The sequence below is a fragment of the Bactrocera tryoni genome, chromosome 2 (assembly GCF_016617805.1).
Source record: "Bactrocera tryoni isolate S06 chromosome 2, CSIRO_BtryS06_freeze2, whole genome shotgun sequence".
Lineage (NCBI taxonomy): Eukaryota > Metazoa > Arthropoda > Insecta > Diptera > Tephritidae > Bactrocera > Bactrocera tryoni.
In genome coordinates this window covers 55373022-55400417 of record NC_052500.1, presented here as the reverse complement: position 1 = coordinate 55400417, position 27396 = coordinate 55373022, and the positions used below count along the sequence as shown (strand labels likewise).

General features: G+C 33.8%; 1 protein-coding gene across 4 annotated transcripts in view; it reads left to right on the top strand.

Annotated features, from left to right (window-relative positions):
- Nucleotides 1-27396, top strand: part of LOC120768260 (limbic system-associated membrane protein) — a 68742-nt gene that overhangs the window by 28934 nt on the left and 12412 nt on the right. For 2 of the 4 annotated variants that reach the window (XM_040094857.1, XM_040094854.1), the window contains 5 exons: nucleotides 2044-2202; nucleotides 12631-12759; nucleotides 13672-13812; nucleotides 20862-21014; nucleotides 25678-25731. In XM_040094857.1, the coding sequence (XP_039950791.1) occupies nucleotides 2044-2202; nucleotides 12631-12759; nucleotides 13672-13812; nucleotides 20862-21014; nucleotides 25678-25731 (636 nt within the window). The remainder of the gene's footprint in view (nucleotides 1-2043; nucleotides 2203-12630; nucleotides 12760-13671; nucleotides 13813-20861; nucleotides 21015-25677; nucleotides 25732-27396) is intronic. The other 2 variants (XM_040094855.1, XM_040094856.1) reach the window with 2 other exon arrangements.

The following is a 27396-nucleotide window of genomic DNA, read 5'->3' as shown; positions in this document are numbered from 1 at the left end:
TAAACATTTATAATATATAAATAATTAAAAACACTAAAAATTATCATATATACATTTAAATTTTTTTTTATATTTTGTACATAAACATTAAACTCTGAACAAATTATCAAAAAATATATTATAATGAAATTTAAAAAATTCAAATGAAACAAAATTTAAAAAAAATTTATAAATCAAAACATAAACGTATACAAACGAAATAATATAAACTAATAATTTAAAATGTAAAAAATACATTCAAATTATAAAACAAAATTTAAAATAAAAAAAAATAAATCAAAAATTTTAAACAACAAATAATAAACAAAAAAAATATGTTAATAAAACAATATAAAAAAAAATTCAAAATGTAAAAAAACAATATATTAAAAAACAAAATAAATAAAAAAATACGTTTTTATTAATTTTTATAAATATAAACAATAAACTTGAAAAAAAACAACGAAAAATTATTTATTTAAAAAAACATTAAATAAAAAAATAATAAATAAATAAAAATTAAACTAAAAAAATTAAAATATTGAAATAAAATATTTTAACTTTAACAAAACAAAATAACATTATTTTTTACATAAATTTTAACTTTGACTAATTCAATGAAAAATAATTTAAATAAAAAAATTTATTAAAAAAAAAAAATATTTTTTATAAATCATTAAAATATATTTTTTAATAATTATGAATTTAAAATAAAAATTAACAAAAATTTAAATAAAAAATTTTCATCAAAATAAAACAAATCCTCTTTTTACATATAAATATTAAACTTTGAATATATGTATGTATCAACGAAAATAATTTACTTATATAAAAAACTTTCTTAATGAAATATTCTTACTCACTATTAATTAAAAAAAAATTTGTCTTAAAAATCTAAACTTAAAAACTCATAACTCCGAAAATATATTTTCACAACCAAATTTATTTCAATCAAAAAACGCTCGTTAAACTAAAAAAAATCATAAAACTCCCTACAACAAACGAAAATGACCGCTAATCATAATTTCTGTACATAACAACAACAACAATATATTTTCCGAAAACAACCGCAACAACACACACTTCCTGTATTGTATACATTCGATGTGATGCCATCATCAACATTTCAACATTTGCTGATGACTATCACAACAATCGCTTTGCCGAAAAATAAACAACACACAAAAAAATCACGAAAAAATAATTTCAATCTGTGTTGGTCAACATGCAATAATAACATTACCCACCGCAACCGAACAATTTCGGTACGCTCGAAAAAATAACAATAAAACTGGGAAAAATAATAAAATAATATAAAAAACATAAAAAAAATTAAAAAAATTTGTACAAAAATGGTTTAAAAATTAAAAAATTTCTATTAAAATTGTGGTAAAAATGATAAAAAATTAAAAAAAAAAATTTATACAAATTTAAAAAAATAAAACGACAAAATTCACGCACTACTTTTATGCGCCACAAAATATGCAACGAAATGTTGGAAACAACGATACAAATTGTTTGATTCACTTGCCTTTTACCGAACAACACAAACACATATTGTAATATAACCCCAACATACATGTGAAAAAATACAAAAAAATGCGCTTAACCGTTACAAAATAACCAATTGTGCAACAAAAACAATTTTAAAAAAATTTCATGCGCTTCGTTTTTCCGGCATACCGGTACACTTTTCGGCATTTGAATAACGGCAACAACATATATTATAAAATATCCAAAAAAACAACTGCAACAAATGTGCTACAAATGTGAAACACCTGCCGCGTCATCTTTAACAACACATGCAATGAAACTATCAAACCTGCAACAAAACCAAATCTAACGCTCGTATACTAACTTTAAAAATCGTACATCCCGTTATACAAAACTCCAACTGCACTCCATGCATCCAACACTTATCTGCTCATCATCTCCGGCTTCCTTGTCTCACTGCATTTTCTTTTTTTGTAATTTTTGTTTGTTGGCGCTGCCACTCTACGCTCGTCGCTTGGTCTACACGCTTCGTGCGCTATTCTATCGCTCATTCGCGCACCTCTTATACAGTCCCGCCGGATATCCTCGATTATCCCACCAGCACGGATATGGTTGTGCGCGAGGATAGTAATGTGACGCTCAAATGTGCGGCAACGGGCTCACCAGAGCCGACAATTACATGGCGACGTGAAAATGGAGTACCCATTGAATTGGCCAACGGCTCTGAGGGTAAGTACCACCCAATCCACGTTCTTTTATATGCACATATATGCACACATACATATGTACATTGTTGAATGTATACTGCTACATACATATACATATGTGTGTAATTTGCTTGAGCAGTAGGGGTGAATGACTGTATGACTGAGTGGGTGGGCTTTTTTTGCGTTGAAATATTGCAAGGTTCATGTGGTTTCAATTGCCCACGTGTAGACGAATGCAGTAAAGCTTGCTACGAAATATATGAAGGGTGTGCCTATTAGGCTTGTGGATTTTATAAAGCTTTTGGTAACTAGTCTATATCAACTTCTTTAAATTTTTGTTTGAATTATTACTAGGAGGACAAAATTTTTCTATTATTATTACGACGCTTCCTCTTTTATTTGTATTGCCTTCCCCACTATAGTCCACTGCGCCATATGTATGTGCATATATGCTTTTCCATAATGCAATGACTACTTTGCAATAATTAAGGGAATTTTTTAATTGTACAAGAGCGACTTTACAAGAAAGCACTGAGTTCTTGTTCCTTTGTATTAACACTGTAGTTGAAGCGATTTTTGTATTGTAAATACTTTGTTAGTAGGAAGTGTTTAAACCCAAACACTAATATGAACAATAAACTCGAGTTTACGGGACAACTTACATTTCGCAAGCTACATTAATTGCAAAAGTGCTTAGATAGAATAAATAAAACACAAAAAGCATAAAACTTAGAGTATTTCATATTAAAATAGAAACCCGAGCACCTTCAGTACAATAGCATTAATAATATGGTATACTATGTTGTCATATGAGCCGAAATGGTCTTATAGGATTAAAATATAAAACAGACACAAGAGCTGTAGTTTGGTAACGCTTTCGCTCAGAATTTATCAAAAAGTGTTCACTGCTTTAACTTCTCCTTGAGCTCACTAAAATATAGTATTTGTTTGAAATCAAAGAAATTTTCTTTCTCTTGTAATATGTCTGGTAGCTATACCAGTGTTCTATGACTCTGGTGGTTCAACCTCAATAATACGTGTAGCTAAGGGGTTTGACACTGACCGCCCTTATACTTAAAAGGGAAAGTCTACCGAGACTCAAAACTGCATTTGGGACAAATCCACTTAATCTCCACGTTTTTTTTTTCAAGTTACTAATTTTTATCAAAGCTTTGACGATCAACGATAATTTTGCGACAAATTGGATAACTGCATCACCGCTTGGGAAAAGTGTTCTTGAAAAATTTGTCCACCTCTCTTATAGTATTGCATACCATCTCGATTAATCTTATCTTAACAGATTTGGAGATACTGCTGTTCAGTTTAAGGGAATAACAAGGCATTTTTCGCTTCTTTTCTTATTTCATTGACCGCTCCGATACGAACAATAATATTAGTCAAATCTATCTCCGAGCTGATCATATAAAGGATGACCTTTTGGAAGTGTGGTTTTCAGTAAGGTAATCACTTTTTTTTCTGAATGGGTTTCTGACAAGTGTTATTTCATTTATACTCAGTTTGTTTTGCCATTTCATAATGAATAGTCTAATATTGGGTGGCACGTTTGGTAAAAGGACCCAAACCAGGTTGGCCACTGATACTTACGTATTTTCACAAAAAAAAACTAAAGCAATTAACCTCAATTTTGGTTGAATTCGGTGTGATGATAAATTATTAGACATTGTTGAGATGTCTTTAGTTCCTCAAAAAGTCACTGATTAATATAATCAATTTCTTCCAAATGAAGTCGGCCATAATGTTACAGTCACTGGGAAACATTATAGTGCCATGGTTAATAACATTTTAATAACCTTTTTCTGTCCTGTATCCTGTATTTGAGGATGTTGATGTAGACGAGCTTAGATACCAAAAAGACAGCAATAATTATTTTGAATGAAGCTTTTGGTTAGCGCATTATCTCGCATCGTGAGGCTATGCTGTGGCCTCCAAGATTGTGCGACTTAACATTAGCTTGTCTACGCAGCTAAGCCCGCAAAGCCATAAGACATTTGAAAATCGGGTCTCTCGGCTGGAATTTATTCGAGCCAGTCGAGACAGTCAGTTGAACGAAATAATTCTTAAAACGGTACTCTTTATCTTTATAATAAACCTAAGAATTGCCCATAAAATCAAATCGAAACAGATATAATGTAATTCAACAGTATTCAAACAGATTAGATAAACCAGCATATGAAACGAACCAGGCTTTATTTTCGATCTATCATTAGTTAGAGGAGTGCATCAAATCTAGTATATAGGGATTTTATCGTACTTGGACTGATTAAGGGGGGAGCCTGCTTTAGAGGCTTCAAAAAATCGTTTTTTTGTTTTTTTGAGAGTTTTTTTTGGGAGGGAAATAAATTATTTTTAGATAATTTTTAAAGAGATTTAAGCAAAAAGAAAAACATCGATTTTTTGAAGTTTCTAAAGCAGGCTCTCCCTTAAGGGCAGTATTTTGTGAAATCATAAACAACCTCCATTAATTTTTCGTTAAGTGCCGACAAAATGCTTTGTACCCATTACAAATTTGAAAATAGTTATAATTTTTATTCTCGTCAGATCAGCTGCATGTCGAAAGGTGTGATATCCAAGGCGTTTTAGCTATGATCTCTCAAATGCAAAGCAATGGAGAAAAAAGTATTGGGATATTCGTCTCACCGCAACAAGCTTCTACTACCGTTAAATGTTTTACCTTTTCGCGTAGACAGCAATAGAAAAATGGCCAGTTATAACTTATATATGTACTTAGCGAGACCTAGCCATACTTATGACAAAGAGACCGGTAAATATCTTCTGATTGACTTCGAGCCAGAAGGCTCTTACGATCGTGGAGTACAGTTAGTTGCTCAGCGCTCACCAAGCTTCTTTCAGTAAGTAATTCACATAAAATTAAGGCTCAAGAGAGAGGTAGCAATTGATAAGCGTTCCCATTTCCTGTTCGATCTCTTAAGCTCGCGATTTGGTTATGAAAATATAAATTATGAATGAAAATAATACAATAAGTGTCGAACAACGGTCGACAATATGAATCTTCTAAGTTTCTTCGAACATCAAATATATGTTTTTGGAGAGCCGTTAATACTTCGAAACGCTTCAGAACTTTAAAGTTCATCCTTTAGTCAGTTAAGCTCAACCTACAGCTAGAAATGTATATCATTGCCTTAAAAGCAACCACGTTGCTGCTCTTACCCTAACACCCTTTACCACTGCTGGCAAAATTTCAAAAGAACCACAGTTCTACAAGCATTTGGCGCGCATAGCTGAGCACTTTTCCACCGCCATTCTCGTTTACGGCAAAGCGCAACATGCTCGCCCCAACCAACTAACACAAACTACCAACTACGAGAAGTACAATCAAAAAGCGTGGAACTTTTTTGTTTCTGACCATTACCCGAGTAGCGAACGTTATTGGCATTTGGGAGCGAACTTTTGCAGTAGTATAAAGGAGTAAAAACAGGAAAAAGAAGACCATAGCAAAGCGATTGAGGTGAACATGGTCGCAGGCATACACGGAAGACTCTGAGTCATACACAGTGCGCCAGAAACGGAACCGCAACACGTAATGCTGTAAATCGAATGTGAAAAATTCACCAGAATACTTAAGTATTACGGGAATAAAGTGCAATAGACGATGGCAGCTAACGGTGATGGCGATGGCGATGGCGACGGCGAAGTGGCCAACAGTCGCTCGCAAGCAGCAGAAGAGACGCTTGAGCGGTGGACGGCTGCCAGTGGCGTTTACAAAGGAGGTTTCGACTGGCAGTGGTATCAACAACACACATACACATACATATGTACATATATGTTAATACATAGAAATAACTGTTGTTTTTATAGCTGTGTGCATGGTGGTGTGGTTTTCGTATACACGCTGCCAAATGGTGAGTAGGGAAATGCGGCAAGTGACCTTCCTCGCGGCTTAAAAATGTCTGCAAAACTCGTTTAGTCGTGATTACGAGTATTACTGTTGTTATTATTATTATTATTGCCATTTTGTTTGTTTTCTGGTTTTTGTTTCGTTCGTTTTTTTTAAGTATTTCTTTTGTACCAACTTTTTTACTATTAACCGTATATACATAGTATTTGGAGTTATTTTATTATTAGTACTCTTTGCAACTATGGCCGATATTAAACTGTTTTGTTTTTGTTGTTGTGTGGTGTTGTGGCTTACGCGATTTAGTTTGAAATTGGTGTTACAGAAAGTTTTTACAATATTTGGAATTTTGCTGTTTGAAGCGCGTCGGTCGTGTTGCACTGATTGGCCAATTGTGGGCGACGTCATTAAAAGTAAAATCAAACTTTTAGTGTTTCTATGAAAATATTTCGGTTTGATTGAACCTGTCAGCAATTACGGTGAAAATTATACTTGGATATTGGGTTGAAATTATTTTGGTGCTTTGCAACTTTGTTAAGCGAAAGTATTCGAAGTCTAGAGCAGTGCAATATACATTTCAGCGCTATATTTAGCTTAATATAAAATTTCCCAAATTGAATTGCAGTATAACCTAAATTTCTAGCTAACTTGATGACTATTGATCCACAGTTAATATATTCATACTTTTTGTACAAAAATTGTGCTTTTCACAAAATATCATTTAAAAAATTGTCAGGATATCGTTGGCTGAAATAAAAATTTAAAACTAAAAGCCCCTCTCAAATGTAACCATTCAGTAGTATAGTTGATACGCATGCCTTCCAATTAGATATCCATCTTTTAAAAACATTTAAGCCTAGACGCGAATTGTTTGAACACTCTCACTGATTTCAGTTTTAATTTACTATACTATCAGCGTGAGAGAGAGATGCATTTATGTTAAATATGCACTGTTATATTTCACAACTTGTTGAGAACTAAATTCATAAGCCGCCCTTATAAAAACCCTCCTCTTTATTGACAAAACATTGGTACATTGGATTTTCATATGCTTCACTTGGACGAATTTTTCAACAGCAAAACTATTTGCCATAGAAAGGTAGAGAGTAATCAGTTAGCTACACTACAAAGGAGATGACTTAAAATCTCCCAAATATAAGGAGCACTTCTTCTTCAAAACTAAGTCAAACAATCTCAAAAGTCTTTGAGAAGTTTTTTAACTACAAAATCTTAACGCACCGAGGATACTTAAGGTATATAGTACAACGCGAGTTTCAAATTGCAAAACAGATAAGTACGCCGACTTGCTTTGCTTGATGGAAGAAGTTTATTCTGCATTCGAAACTGAAAAAAAATCGAAAAATTATCTTATGTAAACTGTTTGAATGCAAAAGCTTTTGTCTCTTTTCCCTTCTTGAAACAGTTGTTGAAGTAAATTTCCGGAATAGCCTCCAACGCGCATAGCGATTCAAGTTTAATTTTTCAATTGACTAAAAGGGCTTCTCTGGAGTGGTGCAAAAAATCAAGAGTTGTCGGCACATAATTCCATCCTATTTTTACGAGTAGCCTCGCGCAAACGACGCATAGAACTCAAGTAGTGTTCTTTGTTGATATGTTGGCCAGTCGAAAAAAATTTGGAGTGCACCACATCAAGATAATTGAGGAAATTGTCGTAACCTTGTTTTTGGCCTACTTTGATGAGATTTTTTTGACTTTGGCTCACCTTTGCCCCGATATTCGGCCAATTGATCGTCTGTTTCCGCGTCGTATGCATTAATCCAAGATTCACCGCCATTAATAATTCGTTTCTTGACATCTTGCGCGACACTGTTTCTCAAAAAAATTTTTTTATCCGATATTCCAACGTTTCCAGTAAGATCTCTGATCACCGAAAGCCTTTTCCAACATTCTGCACGTTTCGGCACCAGAAATTTGATTCCTGAACATAATTTAATGGAATAATTTCACTCATCGGAAAAATCGCCAAATGCATTGATTTTTTGAGAAGTTTTTTCGAAGGGTAAGAAATAATTAATTCAAGCAAAATTTCTAGGCTTTATAGTTATATGTTTGAGCATCATTCATAAATTTTTTTAATGCGAAATCTTTGATATTCTACCTTTGGAACGCAATGGCCCGATGCATCTCGCATGTACATTTGTCGGACGATGGGCAGGATGCAGGTCGCAATTTCTGTCGGAAACAAAAAATTCAAAGAGATTCAGATTTTTTAATAATTTGTCTTCTAGTTAACTAAAAAATTCCAAAAAATATTGTCAAATTTTATTCTATGTACGCTGTTTTATTGTGCTGCCTTGTTAAAAAATTAATATGTAAATAACAATAAACTAATCGATTTGCACTTAAGAAAAAGAGTATAAAGTAATATTATCACCATCTTCATTGCTACTGTGATTTATTTTTACAGACTTTATACCATTTTTAATATTGTCAAAATATTAATTAAAATATTATATTAGAAGAATTTTTTGGATTTAAAGTACTGAGACTGGAATGAATTATAATTGTTATGAAAAAAGTAATTTATCCATCAATGAAGAAATGCAAAGCCATTGCGAATGAGGCAGAAGTTATTTTAGCGCAACGTTGCACCGCAATTGCTACCCGTTTGCTTAAATACCAGACTTAAAATCTAAAAAAATAGAATTAACTCGTTTGGTAGTGTAGATATACATACTGCACATACATTATTACAAGGTCTGTCGCAAAAGAAACAGGACTGTTAAAAAAAAAACAACAAAAAATTTATATTTTTCAAAAGTTATATTTCTTTATTCAAAATACATAGTTTCCTTGTGCTTCGATACAGCGTTGAGCCCGGTCAATTAGCATTTCAAATGAGTGCTTAAGGTCATTTTCCGGAATGCTCTTGAGAATATCGGTCATCGCCTTTTGGATATCTGAAATGTCCTGTAACCAGTGTCCTTTCATGGGCAAATGAAGTTTTCCAAATAGGTAAAAATCACAGGGTGCCAGATCAGGTGAGTGGAGTGAGTGATTAATGGTTAATATGGAGTTTTTTGTCAAAAAATCAGTGACAAGCGTCGACCGATGACTCGACGCGTTATCGTGCAACAGGCGCCAGGACCCTGCCTCACGATCTTGTGGTCGAGCACGACGATTGCGTGACAAAAGACGCTTCATAACACCAAGGTAAAACACAGCATTAATCGTTTGGCCAGGTGGGACGAACTCTCGGTGTACAATACCCTCGGAATCGTAAAAATAAATCAGCATTGTCTTTATTTTTGACTTCTGAAGACGACAAACCTTGTAGAACATACATTGTGACAAAAACTTTCAGGCAAACATTAAAGAGACGGTAAGAGAGCTCGACATCTTTCACGAATTCTTTCGAATGATTTTGATGGATTTTTTGGGTGTGAAACGCGTTCTTGTGCGACTCGTTCCGATAAAGCGGATGCACCAACGCATCGAGCAACAATTGTGACCGAATTTGAAACCACTAAAATTGCTACTTCATGGAATCCGAAAAGATACAACAAAATTCGCTGAAGGAGCTGAAGGCCATTCTGAAAAGTGCTTACGAAAAAATTTCGAGGGCATCTGATGGGGACTAAGTACTTTGAAAGCCGCAAAATAAATATTAATAACTAAATATTTTGCGTTTTATTTACAATTTCCGGAAACTCTCTATCAATCATTTACCGGTTAAAAACTATTTGGGAAACAGTAGCTGGGAAGTTTTGCCTCATCCGCCTTATAGCTCGGACCATGGACTTTCTGAGACCCATTGGTTCCAGTCAATACAGAACACCCTCACTTGAGTACGGTTCACATCAGAAAAGGTGGCAAACAGTTCTTTTTGGATGGAATCAACAAATCGCCAGAAAGATAGGAGAATGTTTTAAAATCAGATGGGCAATACTGTATAATACTATTGCACATGTTTTCCTTACATAAATATAAAATTCAAAAACAAAGCTAAATATTGTTAGAGACCCAATAATTTTGATTTTATATTTAAACTTAGGATGTCCTTATATTTTTTAAATTTTTTAATAAAACTTGTCTTTTTGAATGTTCAAATATTTTTCAAAATAAAACCTTATAAGCTGAAAACATTAAAAGAAAAATGTTGTATACATATTGCGCTTGAGAAAATGTAACTAATCCATAAAAAATTTTAATACACGAATATATTAAAGATTTGGTTATACATTTTTCGTAAGACCGATAAAATTTGCAAACGAATTTGTCTCATCCAATGCACTTAAACATTTATCGCAAAGCACTGCAAAGTTCGATGGCTTTAGACGCAATAAAACTGGCAAAAACACACAAAACAACAAAAAAATTGCGGTTATAATATGCTAAATACCTATATACTCATATATATATATACTATAGATATATATAGGACTAAGTATATGTAGATATGTGTGTACAAAGCATATGCAATTCTGTGGCAGCTTGTTAGCAAGTCATAATCCACTCATTGCAGCCATTCAAATGGCTTTCAGTGGTTTTGTTTTGTATTTGTCGAGTACGTGGCATGCCTGCACACATGCAGCTGCAGCCTTACATACACACATGCATTTATGGTTTGGCCAAAACTATGCCAACTGTTATTATAGCCATTATGCACTTGTTGTTAAGTTTGCTCTTTTCGTGCTACTCTCCCCATACGGGCACTGCAGAGAAAAAATTATATTTTCCAAATTCATTTGACAACAACAAACTACATAGCTATTAAGTGGGCACTAAGTTATATTTGTTTGTGTAAATGTTTTCTTGTGTGCAATAAAGTACTCTAATGTCGTTCGGGTGCCCGTTTTTATTGTCAGCTGGAGAAATTCCATATAAAGCTTAGCAGCTAACATGGAAAAGGTCGATTTTCGGCATGCGAGTTTTATGGCAACTTAACAGCTGACAATATCAACCTCAATTTTTGGACAATTTGGTTGGTTTACAATATTAGCATATATAAACTTTTATTTGCTTTTGAAATTTAGATTTATTATACTTATTCAGTTGGGGAGAAAAGGTGTGCAAATTATATTTATATGGCTCAAAAATTGTTTATTTTGTTGATAAGATGGTTTTCGTAATTTCTTTTAATTTTCGTACTATTTTTTTTTCAACAATAAAGTGACGTAACAAAGCTAAAATACCCTTCACAGGTGAACTTTTTATAGCATAATATATAAGTGTTTACTTTATATAGATATATTTCTAATGTTCTTACATTCATATAACGGGTTTTTCAATAAAACTTTAAACATAAAAATATTTCCTCATCTTTAAAACAGATAACCTATACTGTAACTTGGCATTGCTTTTAAAGAACTGAATTTCTTATATGAACTGTGGTTGAAAACTAACGGGAATTTTTGTTTTTTGAAAAAATTTTAATTTATCTACTACATTAATTTTTTCGTATTCCAAAAAGTCCACACTCGAATCATGCGGGCGTTTCTTTTAATCAATAAAATACTTCTCGAGCTCGATTTTGCGATATCCGTTAGCTCTTTCAGGTATTTTCATCAATCTTGCAAACGAAGGCCCTTTAAGACTCTCTTTAGTTTCGAAATAGCCAAAAGTAACACTAAGCCATGTTTTTTGAATGTGGAAGCTAGGACATCGTCCCAGTATCTTTTTACCCAAGAATTCACGAACAAAGTGTGAAGAGTTGCGTTAGCGTGATGAAAAACCCATAACATGTTTTTCCACAAAATCCGGTATTTTTTTTTTGGTTTGCTTCACACAAACGTTGTTGAACGTGTAGTACTCCTTACTGACGATTTGATCTTGCGGTAAAATTCATGATGCACAATGTGATTAAAATCAAAGAATACAGTAAGCACAACTATCACGATCAAATGCATTTTTTGAGCCTATTTTGAGCTTGGTGATTGTATTTGCTAGTACCCGTTCCGTAGCCAAAACTTTCGGAAAATGTTCATAATGATATGAGTCAATCGATATGTCAACATCACCAGCGACTTTTCTGATTGTAATTGGGTGATACCTCATCACCCCTGCTTTCACATTTTTCACGTTTACGTCAGTTGTTGATGTGCTGGGGCGTCCGGGGCGCTCGTCACCTTCAACGTCTTCATGGCCATCTTGGACGCACTATAAGCCTTTGTTAACATTTTACACATTCTGTTATACTTTACTTCATTTTTTACCAAAGACTTTATGTTTTGAGTATTTTTTTAAACAATTCTTGTAATGTGTAAGAGATTCAGTCACGTGATTCACCAGACTTTCAGAGGGATTCGAAACTTTCCAGCAGTTCTTGGGCAATAAAGCGACAATAAAAGTAGCAAAGGCTTAAATAAACATATGGCAAATGTAAAATGAATGAATATTACATATATGAATTAAATTTGTCATAAGTATTTTGTTTAAAAAATATCATAATTAATATAAACCTGAGAATTTTTAAAATGACGAACTTTGGCATACATGAGCATTATTGAATTATTTTTAAAAAATATGTGATATGCGAACTATTGTGATTAATGATTACTCTGAACTGATTTTTGACTGTTTTGAAATTATATTTAAAAACTCCTTTTATTTCAGTGTTGAGCGTTGAGGGTGTTACTTTGGTTCTGCCACGAGTGAAACGTCAACATATGGGCGCATACTTATGCATAGCATCGAATGGTGTGCCGCCATCGGTGAGCAAGCGCATAACGTTGATTGTGCATTGTAAGTATAAAGTAGTTTCGAATATGTATATATAAGTCAATTTATTTTATTTTATTTTTTAAACTAAAATATGTACACCCCTGCGTATGAGTGATCTTGTGTATACGCGAGTATATGAACAAAATAAACCCTCAATACGAAATCGTCTTATAAGGGAATAAGTTTTCATACCTTTGTTTACTTCGGCTAATACTACACAAAAATCACGTTAGTCAACGTGTTATATAAAAAATGTAGTGACAATGTTGTTGGGGTTATGTAGCTTGCTTGGCTTAATACGAAATTGTATAAAACGTAAATTCCCGATTACGATTTCATAATGAAGCCAACATTAAAACAAACGATTGGTGATTGAAAAAAAATTTAACGATATATTGGTTTAATTACAGTTATACAAATAAACAAATATATGAGTTTGATTTTCAATAGTCACTTATACGCAACGGTCAGCAAACTCAGTCACATAGCAGAATTTTTTTCGACAGTAATGAATATAAAAACAAAACAAAACTAATAATATTTATAAAGATTAATTAATAGAATATTGAATATGGAAAAAATATATTGTATTTATTTTTACCATGGAATGTACTTGTATATTTTCAAAAATTGACCAACTTAATTTTGAATAATAATGTTTCTCGCACTACAAAAGTTTTCTTTGAAATAGCTTCCTAACCGGTTATTTTTTCAAAAATATTAAATTCGATATTTACGTATTTTTAATATTTAGAAAAGACTTGATATTAAAATCAATTTTTAACTAAAAGAATATTAATAACAATCACATAGATTTTAAATAATCATACTGAATAAATTGTGTGTTATCTAGTATACTATACTATTATATATTTAATTATATTTATTATACCTCAAATATACATATTTTAATATTTCGAATATACTTTTCAGTTCCGCCAATGATAACAGTGCAAAATCAGCTGATTGGTGCAGTGGAAAATAAAAATGTAACTTTGGAATGCCAATCTGAAGCCTTCCCTAAGTCAATTAATTACTGGACGAGAGAACGGGGAGACATAGTACCACCAGGTAGTAGTTTAATGTACAATTTCACAAAATAAAGATAATAAACATTTGCTTTATAATAAGTAAAGAATATATACAAAGTGTTTTCCAAAGTAAACAGGACTTATTGAATCTAGCGCCCCCTGGTGGCGCCATCTATATGTCAACTTGTGCATTAGAATCTGCTATTTTTCACATTTGAACCATTAATCACTCCCCGTATTCACCTGATATGGCACCGTGCGACTTCTTCCTTTTCGGAAAAATGCATTTGCCCATGAAAGGAAAGCGTTATGCAGATGTAGAGGCCATTCAAAAGGCTTGCACCGGCATGATGGCGGTCATACCGGAAAACGAGCTAAAACACTCTTTCGACATGCTTTTGGACAGAAGGAGACTATTTTGAATAAAATAAATTGATTTTACCTAAAAAAACATTTGTTCTGTTTTTCTTAGATACGTTTACTTTGGATCGTTCCTTGTGTTCCACAATATCTTCAAAAGTTGAAGCGATTTACTTCATGGTCTGAAATGCTTTCGGCCCATACTCTTGCATTTTCAGGCATTTTAGAAAAGTTTTCTGACTTCACTGAGCAAAAATGAAGCAGCGAATGGCCTGTTGGAGTCTCACTGTTATAATGATTCTAGGACAAGGAAATATTTTTTGTTTGCTAATATAAAGTACATCTTTTATTTAATTACATTATAGCTATTTTCGATGCTCCATTTCTCTGCTCATTTCGGCTATCTTGTCAAAAGAATTACATGTAAAATCAAAAAAAAAGTTATCGTGCAAGAGGCTACAAATAACTCATTAAAATGGTATAGCCGCTATATTCAGTGCTACCAAGATATGTTTTGCATATTTTTTATCAGTTTTATTATAGTGAATGGTTAAAGTGATAAAAAAATAGTTTTTTTTTTAAACCAAGGACTTATACTAATTTACAGAAAACTTAAATAAAAGATTACAGCCAATTTACACAAAAAATAATAATTTATCTACTAAAGGAGAATCCTAGTAATATTGCGTATGAACTAGATGACATGTTAGCTCAGAACCACAAGTGCTGTCTGTCTGTTCGAGCTTCTGGTATTTTATTTCGCTGGAGAGTAATGCCTAGCAAAAAGAAGACACTATGATGGTGGATAGCAGCATACTTTTCTATAGTACTACACATAGAGAATTTTTGAATAAACATCATAAATTTTTAACTTGAAATCTGTCTTGAAAATTAACTCCATCAATTATATCCACTTGCAAATCTGGAAAACTTTTTTTGTCATTATTTTAAAATATTTTTGTAAGTTTATTAATTAAATAAAATTTAATATTCATTGCAATGTACATGTTATTTTGAAAAATTTTGGTTTTTCTCCAAAATGGGTGTCTGCCATTGAGGTAAACTTTTCTGTTTAATACGAGTAATATCTCTAATTCGAAAATAAAAAAATGTTCAATTCCCATGAACGAGACAGGGAAAATGGCTGTTTTTTGGGAAAAAATTTACTATTAAAAGTGGACAAAAATCGATCTTGTTCTGCAATCATTAATTGACAAATATGCATATAATTCTACGAAGGTGGTGCAAATACTTCTAGTCAATCGGTCCAGCCGTTTTTCGAGAGAATCTTAAAGTTTTGAGATCCGATTAAACAAATTTAAACAATTTTAATAGAATATTTCCGAATTCCTATTGACGGATCAAATTAAAATTTTTGCGGAATATTCTGAAATTCTAAAGAGGAAACAAAGAAACTTTAAATTTATTGAGGAATGTTTTTTCGAATGATACAATTTTTTTTTTAAAAACTATCTCTGAGTGCTACTTTCAATGACTCGTTCGAGCATTTCGCTGGGTAATTGGCGAATGACACGCGTGATGGTTTGCTCCAAGGTCTGAATCGAAGCGGGATTGTTCGCATAGTATGTAGACTTTACATATCCCACAAGAAAAAGTCTAACGGTGTGATACCACATGATCTTGGTGGCTAATCGACCATTTTAAAACGTGAAATTATCGCATGAAATAGTCGGTTATCATAACGCGATAACGGTCGCAAGCGATTACGTTCGCACCGGTATCATATTTGAAGAAATGTGAATCGATGATTCCACCGGCCCGCAAACCAATCCAAACTTGTTAAATGTCTTCAGATTGCTCTTCGTCCCAAATGCGGCAATTTTGTTTGTCTACATACCCATTAAGGCGGAAATGGGCCTCATCGCTGAACAAGATTTGGCTCGAATATTTCGGATCTTCTTAAAATCTTGATAAAGCTACTTTTGCTGACATTACAGTGCTATTGTGAAGATAAGTTGTTTTTCGGGTTCTTCATAAAATACTTGATCGCCTATGCTGTCCATTCTTGATTTTTTTTCTCAGCAGACTAAATTTCCGTTCAGTTGTCCCTTTCGTATTTAATTAGAATTTTGTGTTGCGGCTTACAAGCATACAAAATAAACCTGCTAGTTTGCTGTTGCAAACGAATAACAGTATATGCTCGTATACATGCATACATTGTGCATTTTATGGAAAGTGACAACCTTCTGAGGTTTTGGTAAGGTTCTGCGGTTGCGCTGGTGATTTCATGTGCAACTCTTTTTGTGTCAACAATTTTATTTATTCGTTATATAGATCGCTATATGCTGATGTCTGTGTACACGTGCGTTTGTTTGCGCTGCATGTTTTGTTGAGGTGTCAACGTGTGGACATTTGCGGCGTGGCAGTTATGCATGAACTTTTCGCCACATTGTCTTGACAGTGATTTTAATTAGTTAAATCATTGCTGGCACATATTTTGCGAAATCGTTGAGCGTAGTATATGCGCTTGTATGCATTTATGATTTTAATTAAGTTTGTAACTGAGTTGTGGCATACTTATTTGGCAGAACAAAATTTTTATGGTAAAAGGGTTTGGAAAAAAAGAACAAAAAAAATTATATTGCAAAAAAGTTGTGATACAACAAAAATAATATTGTCGGTAGTTAGGGAAAGTTTTACTGTGGAAATAAGGAAAAACGGTATTTTAATTCTGTTTATTGATAATTAAATTACTGATTGAAAAATGTTAAATTTTTTGTAGAAATAATTCCAATGGAATTTTTATTAAATTATTGAAAATATTTCGTTAAAATTAATTTTGTAAATAACTGTGAAACAGTAACATTAACTGAAAGCAAGTTTTATATTTTTTTTTATTAAAATGTCATTCCTCTTAATAATTATTAAATCAATACCAAAAACATGTAAAAAGTTTCAGTTTCAATGAGGTTGCAGGAAATGCCTAACTTTTGCTTTATATACAACGGGCGTTCCAAAGTAAACTTGACTTTAAAAATAAACAAAAAATGGCTTTTTTGACAAAAACAATTTATTTTGTTCAAAATAGTCTCCTTCTGCTTCAATATAGCTTTATGCACGGTCCAAAAGCATGTCGAACGAGTGTTTTAGCTCGTTGGCCGGCATGGCCGCCAGTATGCCGGTGCAAGCCTTTTGAATGGCCTCTACGTCTACATAACGCTTTCCTTTCATTTGCAAATGTATATCTCCGAAAAGAAAGAAGTGGCACTGTGCCCTATCAGGTGAATACGGGGATTGGTTAATGGTTAAAATGTGGTTTTTGGTCGAATAATCGGTCACAAGCGTCGATCGATCTGAGCAATTTTTCGTTGTCGGTCAACTTGTGCAGAACACAGCTTTCGTAAGCCCAAATGTTCGGTCAAAATGCGACAAATCGATGTTTTGGAGATATTCAACTCCATTGCCATTAATTTCAATGATGATTTCGGCTAATTTTTGGTGAATTTACACACAGTTTCGATGGAATTTCTGGTGAACACGGATTTTCATTGGCCCACATGTTGATCGTCATTCATGTCTTCACGACCACTTCGAAAACGTTGAAACCTCTCGTGCACTCTGCTACGGGAGGCAATCTTCGCCATAAGCTTGTTTCATCAATTGAAATATTTCGGTAAAAATTTTACCAATTTTAGAACAAAATTTAATGTTGGCTCTTTGTCGAAGCTGATTTTCGCACCAATAACACAAACATACTGACACTTAAAACGCAATAACTTAACTTTTAATTTATGAAATGTCATGAAATTCTCACTGGACAATTGATAAAGATAGCAGATTCAAACGCACCAGTTGACATATAGATGGCGTCACCAGGGGGCGCTAGATTCAAAAAGTCCTGTTTACTTTGGAACACACCTTGTATATTGCACAAAAAATTTCTAGAATTAAGTTTTTATTATTTAACTCTTTCTTTCCCTGTAAAACAAAATAAATAATTTATATTTGCTTATTTATTCACTACATATATTATTGAGCATTTACTTTAGTCAATTATGTTAAAGTTTTCGGGCATTTCTTTGATTTAAACATTCAGACTCTGAATAATTGAAAGGTTTTTCAAAACTTGCTATTGTTAAATTAAATAAGATTTGTTAACAAAACTGCGAGATTTTAGCTCCTCCTTAATTGGTAAGATAAATGTTGCCTACATTTTGGCTAAGAGCGAATATCGGTGACTGAAACATTAGATTGAAAAGGACTGGTTATTTTATTAACTATTTTATGAACTTTTTCTCTTTCGTTAATTGTTTCCACATGATTTAAAGCACTTTGGAATTTCATTTGACTAAGGCAGTTCAACTTTGAGTACCGAATCAGAGTTAATTAGTCAAATAAATATTAAATATTCTGAAGGTTGTTAAAAATGTTTCCTATGGAAAAGTTTTAACTCTTTCTCTTTATATTATTAAAATTTTCGAAAATGGAAAGCAAATGTAAAGATTCTTCACCACCATCAAAGTTTTGCTTCGCAAAGAGATATGTAGATATCCTTTGGTTAGAGTACTTAATCCAATCAAATTTATTTCCAGGAATTCAACTTCCAAATTTTGCAAATATTCCAGAAATTTTATTTTCAGCATGACGCTAACCTTAACATTTTGAAAATTATACCTTCTAATTGAAGTGTTGTCACAAATACTCCTTGACCGTAGACCAAAAAGTGTATTGTATCATTGCAGCATGAGCATCAACCTAACTTTTTAATTAACTGATTTAACTAAAAACTTTTTCGAGACACACAAAAACACATAAACCGAAATGCAGCAAACTGGCCACACTACAGTTTATGAAACTCTCTTACGCTGGCTGCACTTCAGTGGCTGCACTAATGCTACCGCTGCGCATAAATACACACCAACAAATAGGTATGTTTATAGCCATGTATGTGTAGGTGATACATATTTCACTGGTCTACGTTTTTGCATAATCACTGCAGCGGTTGTTTTATGTTTTTTACCTAGATTTCTGTGGTTGCTTTGGTGGCTGCAAAAAAGGGCTATATTTCCATATAAGTATAAGAACGCTAACACATAATTGCATACATTTAGGGGAATACACACAGCAATGTATGGAGTTAGTTGTTAAAATGGTTTAAGTTCATTTTAGACCATTTTCATTATGCTTTATTATTTTGATATTTGAAGGCAGTTGTTGATATTTAAAGGGGCTTTCAGGGGAAACTCATGACGTATACTTAGTTATGGCGCATTTCTTACAGCAACTATATGTGTAACTAAATCTAAAAGCTTTTATACATACTTTAGCGGTGCGATCTGAACAATATATCCAGAGTTGATCGAATTTCCTTCGACAATAATATATGTTAAATTTCATGAAGATGTCTTCTCAATTAAAATTTTTTTCATCAAGAACTTAATTTCGACCGTACAGTTCGTACGGTAGCTAAATCATATAGTGATCCGATCCGAACAATATTTCCAGAGATTGTAGCGTTGTTTGATGCAATAATTTGCGCAAAGTTTCGCAAAGATATCTTGTCAAGCAAAAAGCTTTTTCTTACAACGACTTCATTTCGATGGACTGATTTGTAAGACGGCTATATCAAATAGTGGTCCGATTTTAACAATATTATTGTAGATTGTTGTTATGTATTGGAGAATAATTAATGCCAAACTGTGTGAAGATATCTTGACAAATAAAAAACTTTTCCATCCAAAAACCAGATTTTGGTCGATAAGTCTGTTTGGAAGCCGTACGCTACAGTGGTCCGATATAGTTGGTTCCAACAAAAAAATCAGCTTCTTAAGCAGAAAAGGACGTGTCCAAAATTTTAGATACATATCTCAAAAACTGCGGTACTATTTCACATATATAGAGACAGATGGAGGAACCAGCAGACAAACTTGGATAAATTGCCTCAGCTCATCACGATGAACAGTTAGATATATTTTTTTTATATATCAGACATTTTAAAAATTTTATGGCAAACTTAAACCTGTTTAGAGTTAAATATATTAAATCGATTTAAGCTATTTCAGTTGTAAGCATTTATTTACATTTATTCATGGCCAGTCCATGTATAATATCAATTTCCGAATAGAGCAACGTTCTCGTAAACGGATCACTGACGAAAGTTGAGAAAAATCTCGTCAATGTTAATTTTGTTGCTGGCGGTGTTTCCACTGGCTGTACTGTATTCTTTGAGTTGAAATACACAAAAAAAAAACAACCTAAAGGGACTGTACATGTTTGTCTATATATGGAAAAGCGAAAGAAGCAAGCGACGCAAATGCGCTAGAAAAAGCTCTGCTTAAATGCTAATAATTTAATTTGCATTTTTGTAGCGACTTTTAATTGGTGCTAATGTCCTTACATGCAAATGTGAGCGGACTTAGAGACATAAGCTATGGAAAAACTGTGTATGTACATATGTATAAGAGAGCGCAGTTATTAGCGTATTTCACACAGATATAGTATAATACGAGTCAGTATATGTGGTTTTAACTTTTGCTTGCTAACCTGCGTACCGCTAACCTTTAATAATACTAACACATGGTTGAGTTCAGCACGCAGACATACATACGTATTCAAAAAGCCATTAATATCTTTATACAATTTTTTTTATTTTTTATTTTTTTATAAACCTCAATTTTGTTAAAAATAACAATTTATACTACTTAATAATAATTGATTTGATTATATAACCATAACCACCATTTCATGCAAATTTTTACCTTTCCATTGAAGGTGTCAAATATACGTCTGGCGTGACGGAGATTGGCGAATATCGCAATGCAATGCAATTGCATATCAGTGACTTGACGCAAGCAGAGTTCGGCGCTTACCGTTGTGTGGCGAAAAATTCACTGGGCGATACCGATGGCACCATAAAATTATATCGTAAGTTAATAAACGTTATTAGTTAGCCGGCATTGAGTTTAAATGAAGTGTTTTTTGTTAAAGCTTCTATTAAATTCAAAAATTGTTTTTTTTTTACTTTTATTATCAAAAAAATATATTTTAAGGTTTTGAAATTTATATGTTAATATGCTGAGCTTATAAAACAGATTAAAGACTAGGGCAAGTTGGATACATACAATTTTTTTTATTTGTTTCAAAGACATATTGAACTTAATGGTCCAAATTATACATAAAGAGGAGTTTAGTAATAATTATATATTTTTTATAATACTTATAGGTAAATCAGAATCTTAAAATACATATATTTCTGGATTTCTGTGGTTGCTGCAATTAAGTGAATTAAATTTGAAGTATCCTAGATCACTATTATTTTCTAATTCATGTCCAAAAGCTTAGAAACCTCAGATAACTTATAGGGTGACCCCAAAACTTTATAATAAACTCCTCCTTGTATATCAATTTTTAACAAACTTCAAAGTGCAGCACTATTTTTCGATAACTGAACTAAAACTATAAATCCTCTAAGGTACCCTTCCATACCCTCTACATCCTTGAACACAGCGAGAGTTTTAATTTAAAATATTGACTAAAAGAAATAAAGTATAGGCATTTAGGGTCAATGTTCGTAGTTAATGCAGCGCTTACGACGATGTTTTTAAAATACCCAATCTTACAACAGGCATTAGAAATTTGTTATATTTATTTTATTTATTTAGTTATATTTTTGGCAAGCCAAGTTTAGTTCAGAAGGTTTCAAATGAATTGGCGAATCAGATCTACATCTACCTTTGAAAAAACATTATACTCTTATATTTGTGAAATCAACTATAGCATTTTCCAATAAGAGTGATATGATTTTTTAAAAAGAAAGCACTCTAATTGTTAAGGAAATTCACATGTTTACAATTAAGTTCTCAATATAATACCGTACAAATGCCTTCCACCACTTCTTTGGCAGGAACAAATTCGATGAATCTAATTTTCGATTAATTTTTCCACTAAATCAAGTCGAATGCCATGAATAACACGTTTAATATTTGACTTCTAAGGCTTGAAGAGAGTTTGGTTCATTGCTAAAGACCAATAACTTCAAATGACTCTACAAGAAGTTGTCAAGAACAAACTCTTCCGATTGCGGCAATAAAACTTGGTTATAATCGATCTTTAGCACTCTCCATTGACAGTAACGGTGTCAATTGGTTAACTTCGTAAAAAGTTCGGAATGATGATTCCACTAGATCAAAACCACACAAAATAGCCATTTAGTTGATTTTAATGGTTTTTCATGAATAATTTGTGAGGTGTCTTCGCACCAGATTCTACAGTTTTATTTATTTACCGCACCACACAGATGAAAGTGAGCTTCATCGGAGAAGATGATTTTCTTAAACTCGTTATCGTTTTCTAGTTCTAAGGCAAAATCAGCGCAAATTCACGCCATTTACCGTGGTCATATAACTTCAGTTCTTGAATGAGAATAATTTTATATGGATGCGAGCCCAACTCCTTTCCCAAAATCCGTTAGATTGTGGTTTGAAAATAGTCCCAGTTCTTGAGAACGACTTGAAATCAAAAATTTGCAGTCTTTAGCAAAACTTTCCTGAACGGTAGAAACATTTTCGTTACTTCGAGCGGTTCTTCGTCTTTTTGGCACTTGAACTTTAGTGAATAAAATGTACGATCGAAGTTTTCAACAATTTGACGACGAGCGACTACTGGACGATTATTACGACTATAAAATGGCAAAAGCGCACGAAAAGTTACAACTGGAGAACGATTATTTTGATAATAAAATTGAATAACTTGTAAATGTTGTGCTTGCTAATACTTTGTTTTTCCATAGTGAATTTATAAACATTACTGAATAAAGGAAAATTGCAGATCACAACATATTAAAAATTACCGAAAGGACTCTTTGAAATCGTATCATCCCTATTAGAGAACACTGTACATACTTTCCCTCAGTCAATACAAATTATGGCGAGGCTTTCAAGTTCGCATATTCTATTGAAGATTTTTCGAATGTTTAGTTGAAGCTACCACAACTACAAAATTTTTTACTTCAAAATAAGTCTCAGTGTCGGTGATTTTGATGTCAAATATATTTTCAGTGAATTTTTTGGGAACTGAAAAAGGTAGTCGAACACTGTGATACTTGGAAGGTGAGGCCTTAGTATATGTAAGCTTTAGTAAAAAGAAATTATTTTTACATTAGAAAAAAAATTGTTTTACATACATAGTTATAATGTTCCGATTAAGATGAAATACACACAATTTTGTTCGATACCTTGTTCCTCATTCATGGAAACCCTCATCCCAATTGGCAAAATGCTGTGACTAATTTTTCAACAGAAAAATCATTCGATGATAGACAGTGCAAGTGATAGTCCCATGCTGTCAGCTCCAATGGTGGATCTATGTATGTATGTATATAAGCCTCCCAACTTATCTTGGGGTTGTCCTGATGAAACACAATTTCTTTCCTATTGGCCAAACGCGGCCGTCTAAGGGAGAATGATTCTTGCGAATGAAGAGTTTAACCCTAGGGCCAGCTTATAGTAGATGATTCTCCACCAAAACCTAGTTGACCGTCAATCCTCGCTTAACCAACGTGTGCGTCGGTTCATTGCATATAAGATACGATCCTTGTGTCTTGATCTTATCGTAAATGTCACAATTTTATTAACAGTATCCGTTCGCTTCGATCGATTTTTTTTTTTGCTATTCGGAGTTGATTATGTCTTAAGACGTGTGGCTTTTTTTGTATACAGCCTAAGGCAAAAGTTGCAAAGAAACTCGAGAGCGTTCAGCGGGTGGCTCTCATCACGATATTTGGGTACTAAGGTCCACTCCACCCATAACACTTACGCCTTCTAGATATCGTCGGAAGGTGTATGACTGCGAGAGTTGATTCATACTCAGAGAATTTGGATTCTTAAAAGTACAGGTATCTGAACACTTGGATATCCTCACACGCTTTGACTTTATACCGGATAACTTGGATCATAGAGTCGCCAAATCGTACACTGGCGGCTCCTTCTCTGCCCATATACCGATGAGGGAGTTTTGGATGAGAAGAAGCCCTTGGAGGAGAGGGACAGTGAGCTTCTTTACGGACGGCTCAAAGCCTTTGGGGAAAGATTGTGAAAGATTTTATTGTCAGAAGCTCTCTATCAACTCCAGCTTCAGACTACATTACTATTGCAGTATCTTCCAAGCACTGGTTGCAGCCATTAAGTTTGCAGCAGATCTACTGCTGCGGACTGCAGCCTCCTTCAGAGAAATGACCATTCACTCAGATAGCGGAATGGCGATACTAGCCTTGAACTCACAAACAGTGCATTCAGAGTTAGTCGAGGAGTGCCAAACTGCGCTGTTAATAGCATAGAGGATCCTTGTGATAAGACTGGTATGGAAGCCAGACCATAGCGGAATCGCAGGAAATTGCAAAGCCAGGAAATGAGACAAAAGCCTTTTGACCCAAGATAGATCACAAGAGATCTAGTGATCTTTTTGCCCTCAGTAAGCCTAGCCCCTCCCTAGTTTTTTTGGCTTTTAATATGCCATTAGCCTAATGGCATCCATGTCATAAGGTTAGGAATCTTACCAGACGCCACCAGCAGCAGCTATGTAAGAAGATGAGGTGGAAACAACTCAACAACTCAAGACTTCGTTCTTGACTGTTACGCATTTGGGAGGACATAACTTAAACACTTGGGAGCGCATACCTTCAAACATCCCACCGAACTGGCGGGCATGGAAATTAAACGCCTGTGCAAATTTGTATTGACTATTAAACGTTTTACTAATTTATACATAAGTTCGAACGCAGGAGTTCTTCTTTTCAATGGCTTCACAAAGAACTAACATACCAAGAGTGATCTTTGAACCATCTAACCTAACCTAACCTTAGGCAAAAGTTTCCGAGAGGCTTTTTTGCGCCAAATTACGGTCGGACTATGCGATTTTATCCATTTTTTCGGAACTAGGTTTATTTTCACAAGATAGATATGGATACATGTCTTCTCATACATGGTTTAGACAATCAACGTCTTTAAAGCGAAATCTGAGTTTGAAGCGATTTCAATGACTAAAGTAATATGAAATACTATAAAAGAAGGACTTTTTAAAAGCAATATAAAGCAAAAACCCAAAATATTTGCATTCAAGATCAAATCAGCTTAAAAATAATCCGCGAAATTGCGGCAATGAATGCGACCCCTAAACCGAATGGCGCGGCCAACTTAGCGCATTCGTAAGCTCGCATTTCTTTTAGTGAATTAACTATGGCAGAAATATTTAACCGCTTCGCTGGCGGCGGCTCGGTCGTACGCAGACACCTGCACTTGGACGTAATTGAATTTAAATATTTTCAACCACGACTGCGAGTATTTACGTCAGAGGACGGAAAGAAGGGCGGAGGCATTGCATTTTAATGAACTTCATTCATACACATTTCGCGCTCTAGAATGCGACCAACGAATGGTGGCGTAATTTTTGCAGAAATTTTGAATTTTTCCACATTTTTTCGCTTTTCATTTACATAATTTGTATGATTTGTTGTAGGAGTTAGCGTTCAGCTGCCGTGATTTTTTTCGACTAATCCATAAAAATTTTCCATTCTTCGCAATTATTTTCGCAGGAATACCACCGACTGCTGTGAATTATGTGGAGAACTCGGAAGGACGTTACAAAGGTGAGTGTCAGCGCTGACCAGCGCCTGTCAATAGTGAATGCTTCACGTACCTACTCTTTATGCGTATGTGTGTGTGTATACATATCAACATATGTGTGTGTGTGTTAGTGCGGTAAGACTATGCAAATGCAAATCGGCGCACTTCAATGTCTATTCGCGTTGTAGACGCCATTCAACGCTGACGCCGAGGCAAACAGTAATAGCCACTCGGCATAATTTTTTACAATTTTTTTCCTCGCATATTTCTTTATGAATATGTATGTGGCATAAGCACCATAACTAAAGGTTGGTGTACTCTCATATCTAAAGCAATGCCACTACGTGCAGACTAGACGCCCCTTGCATTCGCGGCGGCTCTTGTGATGACATTGTGCACGTGATGTATACGAAAATGTGTGTATATGTGTATGGAAGACAAAAAACAAATAATTCATTGCTTTAAAAAGTGCGAGGCAAATAAATTATTTATTTTCGGCTTCAAACAAATCCTCAGGCGAACGAATTTAATCGCCAACAGGCAGGCGTGCATTATGGCAAATAACAACCGAGCTCTGGATGGTGAGTAACTATCGTGAGAACGAGGCGAAAGGTGAGGTCACAATGAATCATAGTTCGACAGTTATACACAGTGTGTTGAAAAAGATGATATAATGATATTTTGAGGTTATGTTGAGATAAATGCGAGAGCTGCAGATATCAACGATACTTACGACTCAATCAGACTTTTCAAAGATTCGCTCATCCAAACGAAATTCATAAATGTAACTAAAAAATTCCATAGCAAAGTTTTCTGTAGTCAATAAGTTTTGCCTAAACTCCGATTCTGACATTTCTGCGGCCAAAGGTGCCCAAAAGTAACTTTAATATAATATAAAAAAGCAAAATTAACCTGACCTGACGATGCCGAGAACGCAAATAGCATCACATGATGGCCAAAACCATAAAGCTTTCCATGAAGCGGCGCGAAGAGACTAGAGGCACACATTATATCTTGAACACCTAATTACTTTGAGATGTTTGGTATGACGGATAGACCAAATGACTTCTACCTTTGTATATGAAAGAGTTAAGCGACATGGTAGGAGTTATTACAGTTCCTATGGGATCTCAACTTCAAACACCTTCAGCATATTTAAAAAGAAGTGCTAAAATTATGAATGTTTATAACATCACCTTCGGGAATACGCAAATTTCAGTCATTTTAGACGGAGTAGAAATGATCAATTAAAGCAGAAATTGAGCAGCTAAGGAAGAAATTTAAAAGTTGCATCTAATCCAACTACATAGCTGATGAATCTTACTTTCTTGGGTTATATTTTGGAGCACAATACTCCAAATATTGCTTTTCAAACAAGCCAACCAAGAAAGAAGAATAATTATATCGACTTATTAAATACTATATAAACAACAAGATCTTGATATTATTTAATTTTTTTTTTGGTTTGTGTCGACCCAAAATATGTACTAGGGTCCTCTCAGTTTCTTTTTAGTTTCTAAAAATAGACTGCTTACGGGAATACCTGTAATTTTTATGTTTTTCTTATTTAAGAAAGAGGCATCGAAAGACGGAGAGTGGAACTTTAATTCGCTAAACGTAACCTACTCCTAAGTCATATCTCTCCCACGTAAGCACCGGATTAAGTATTATTTCATGGGAGAGAGAAA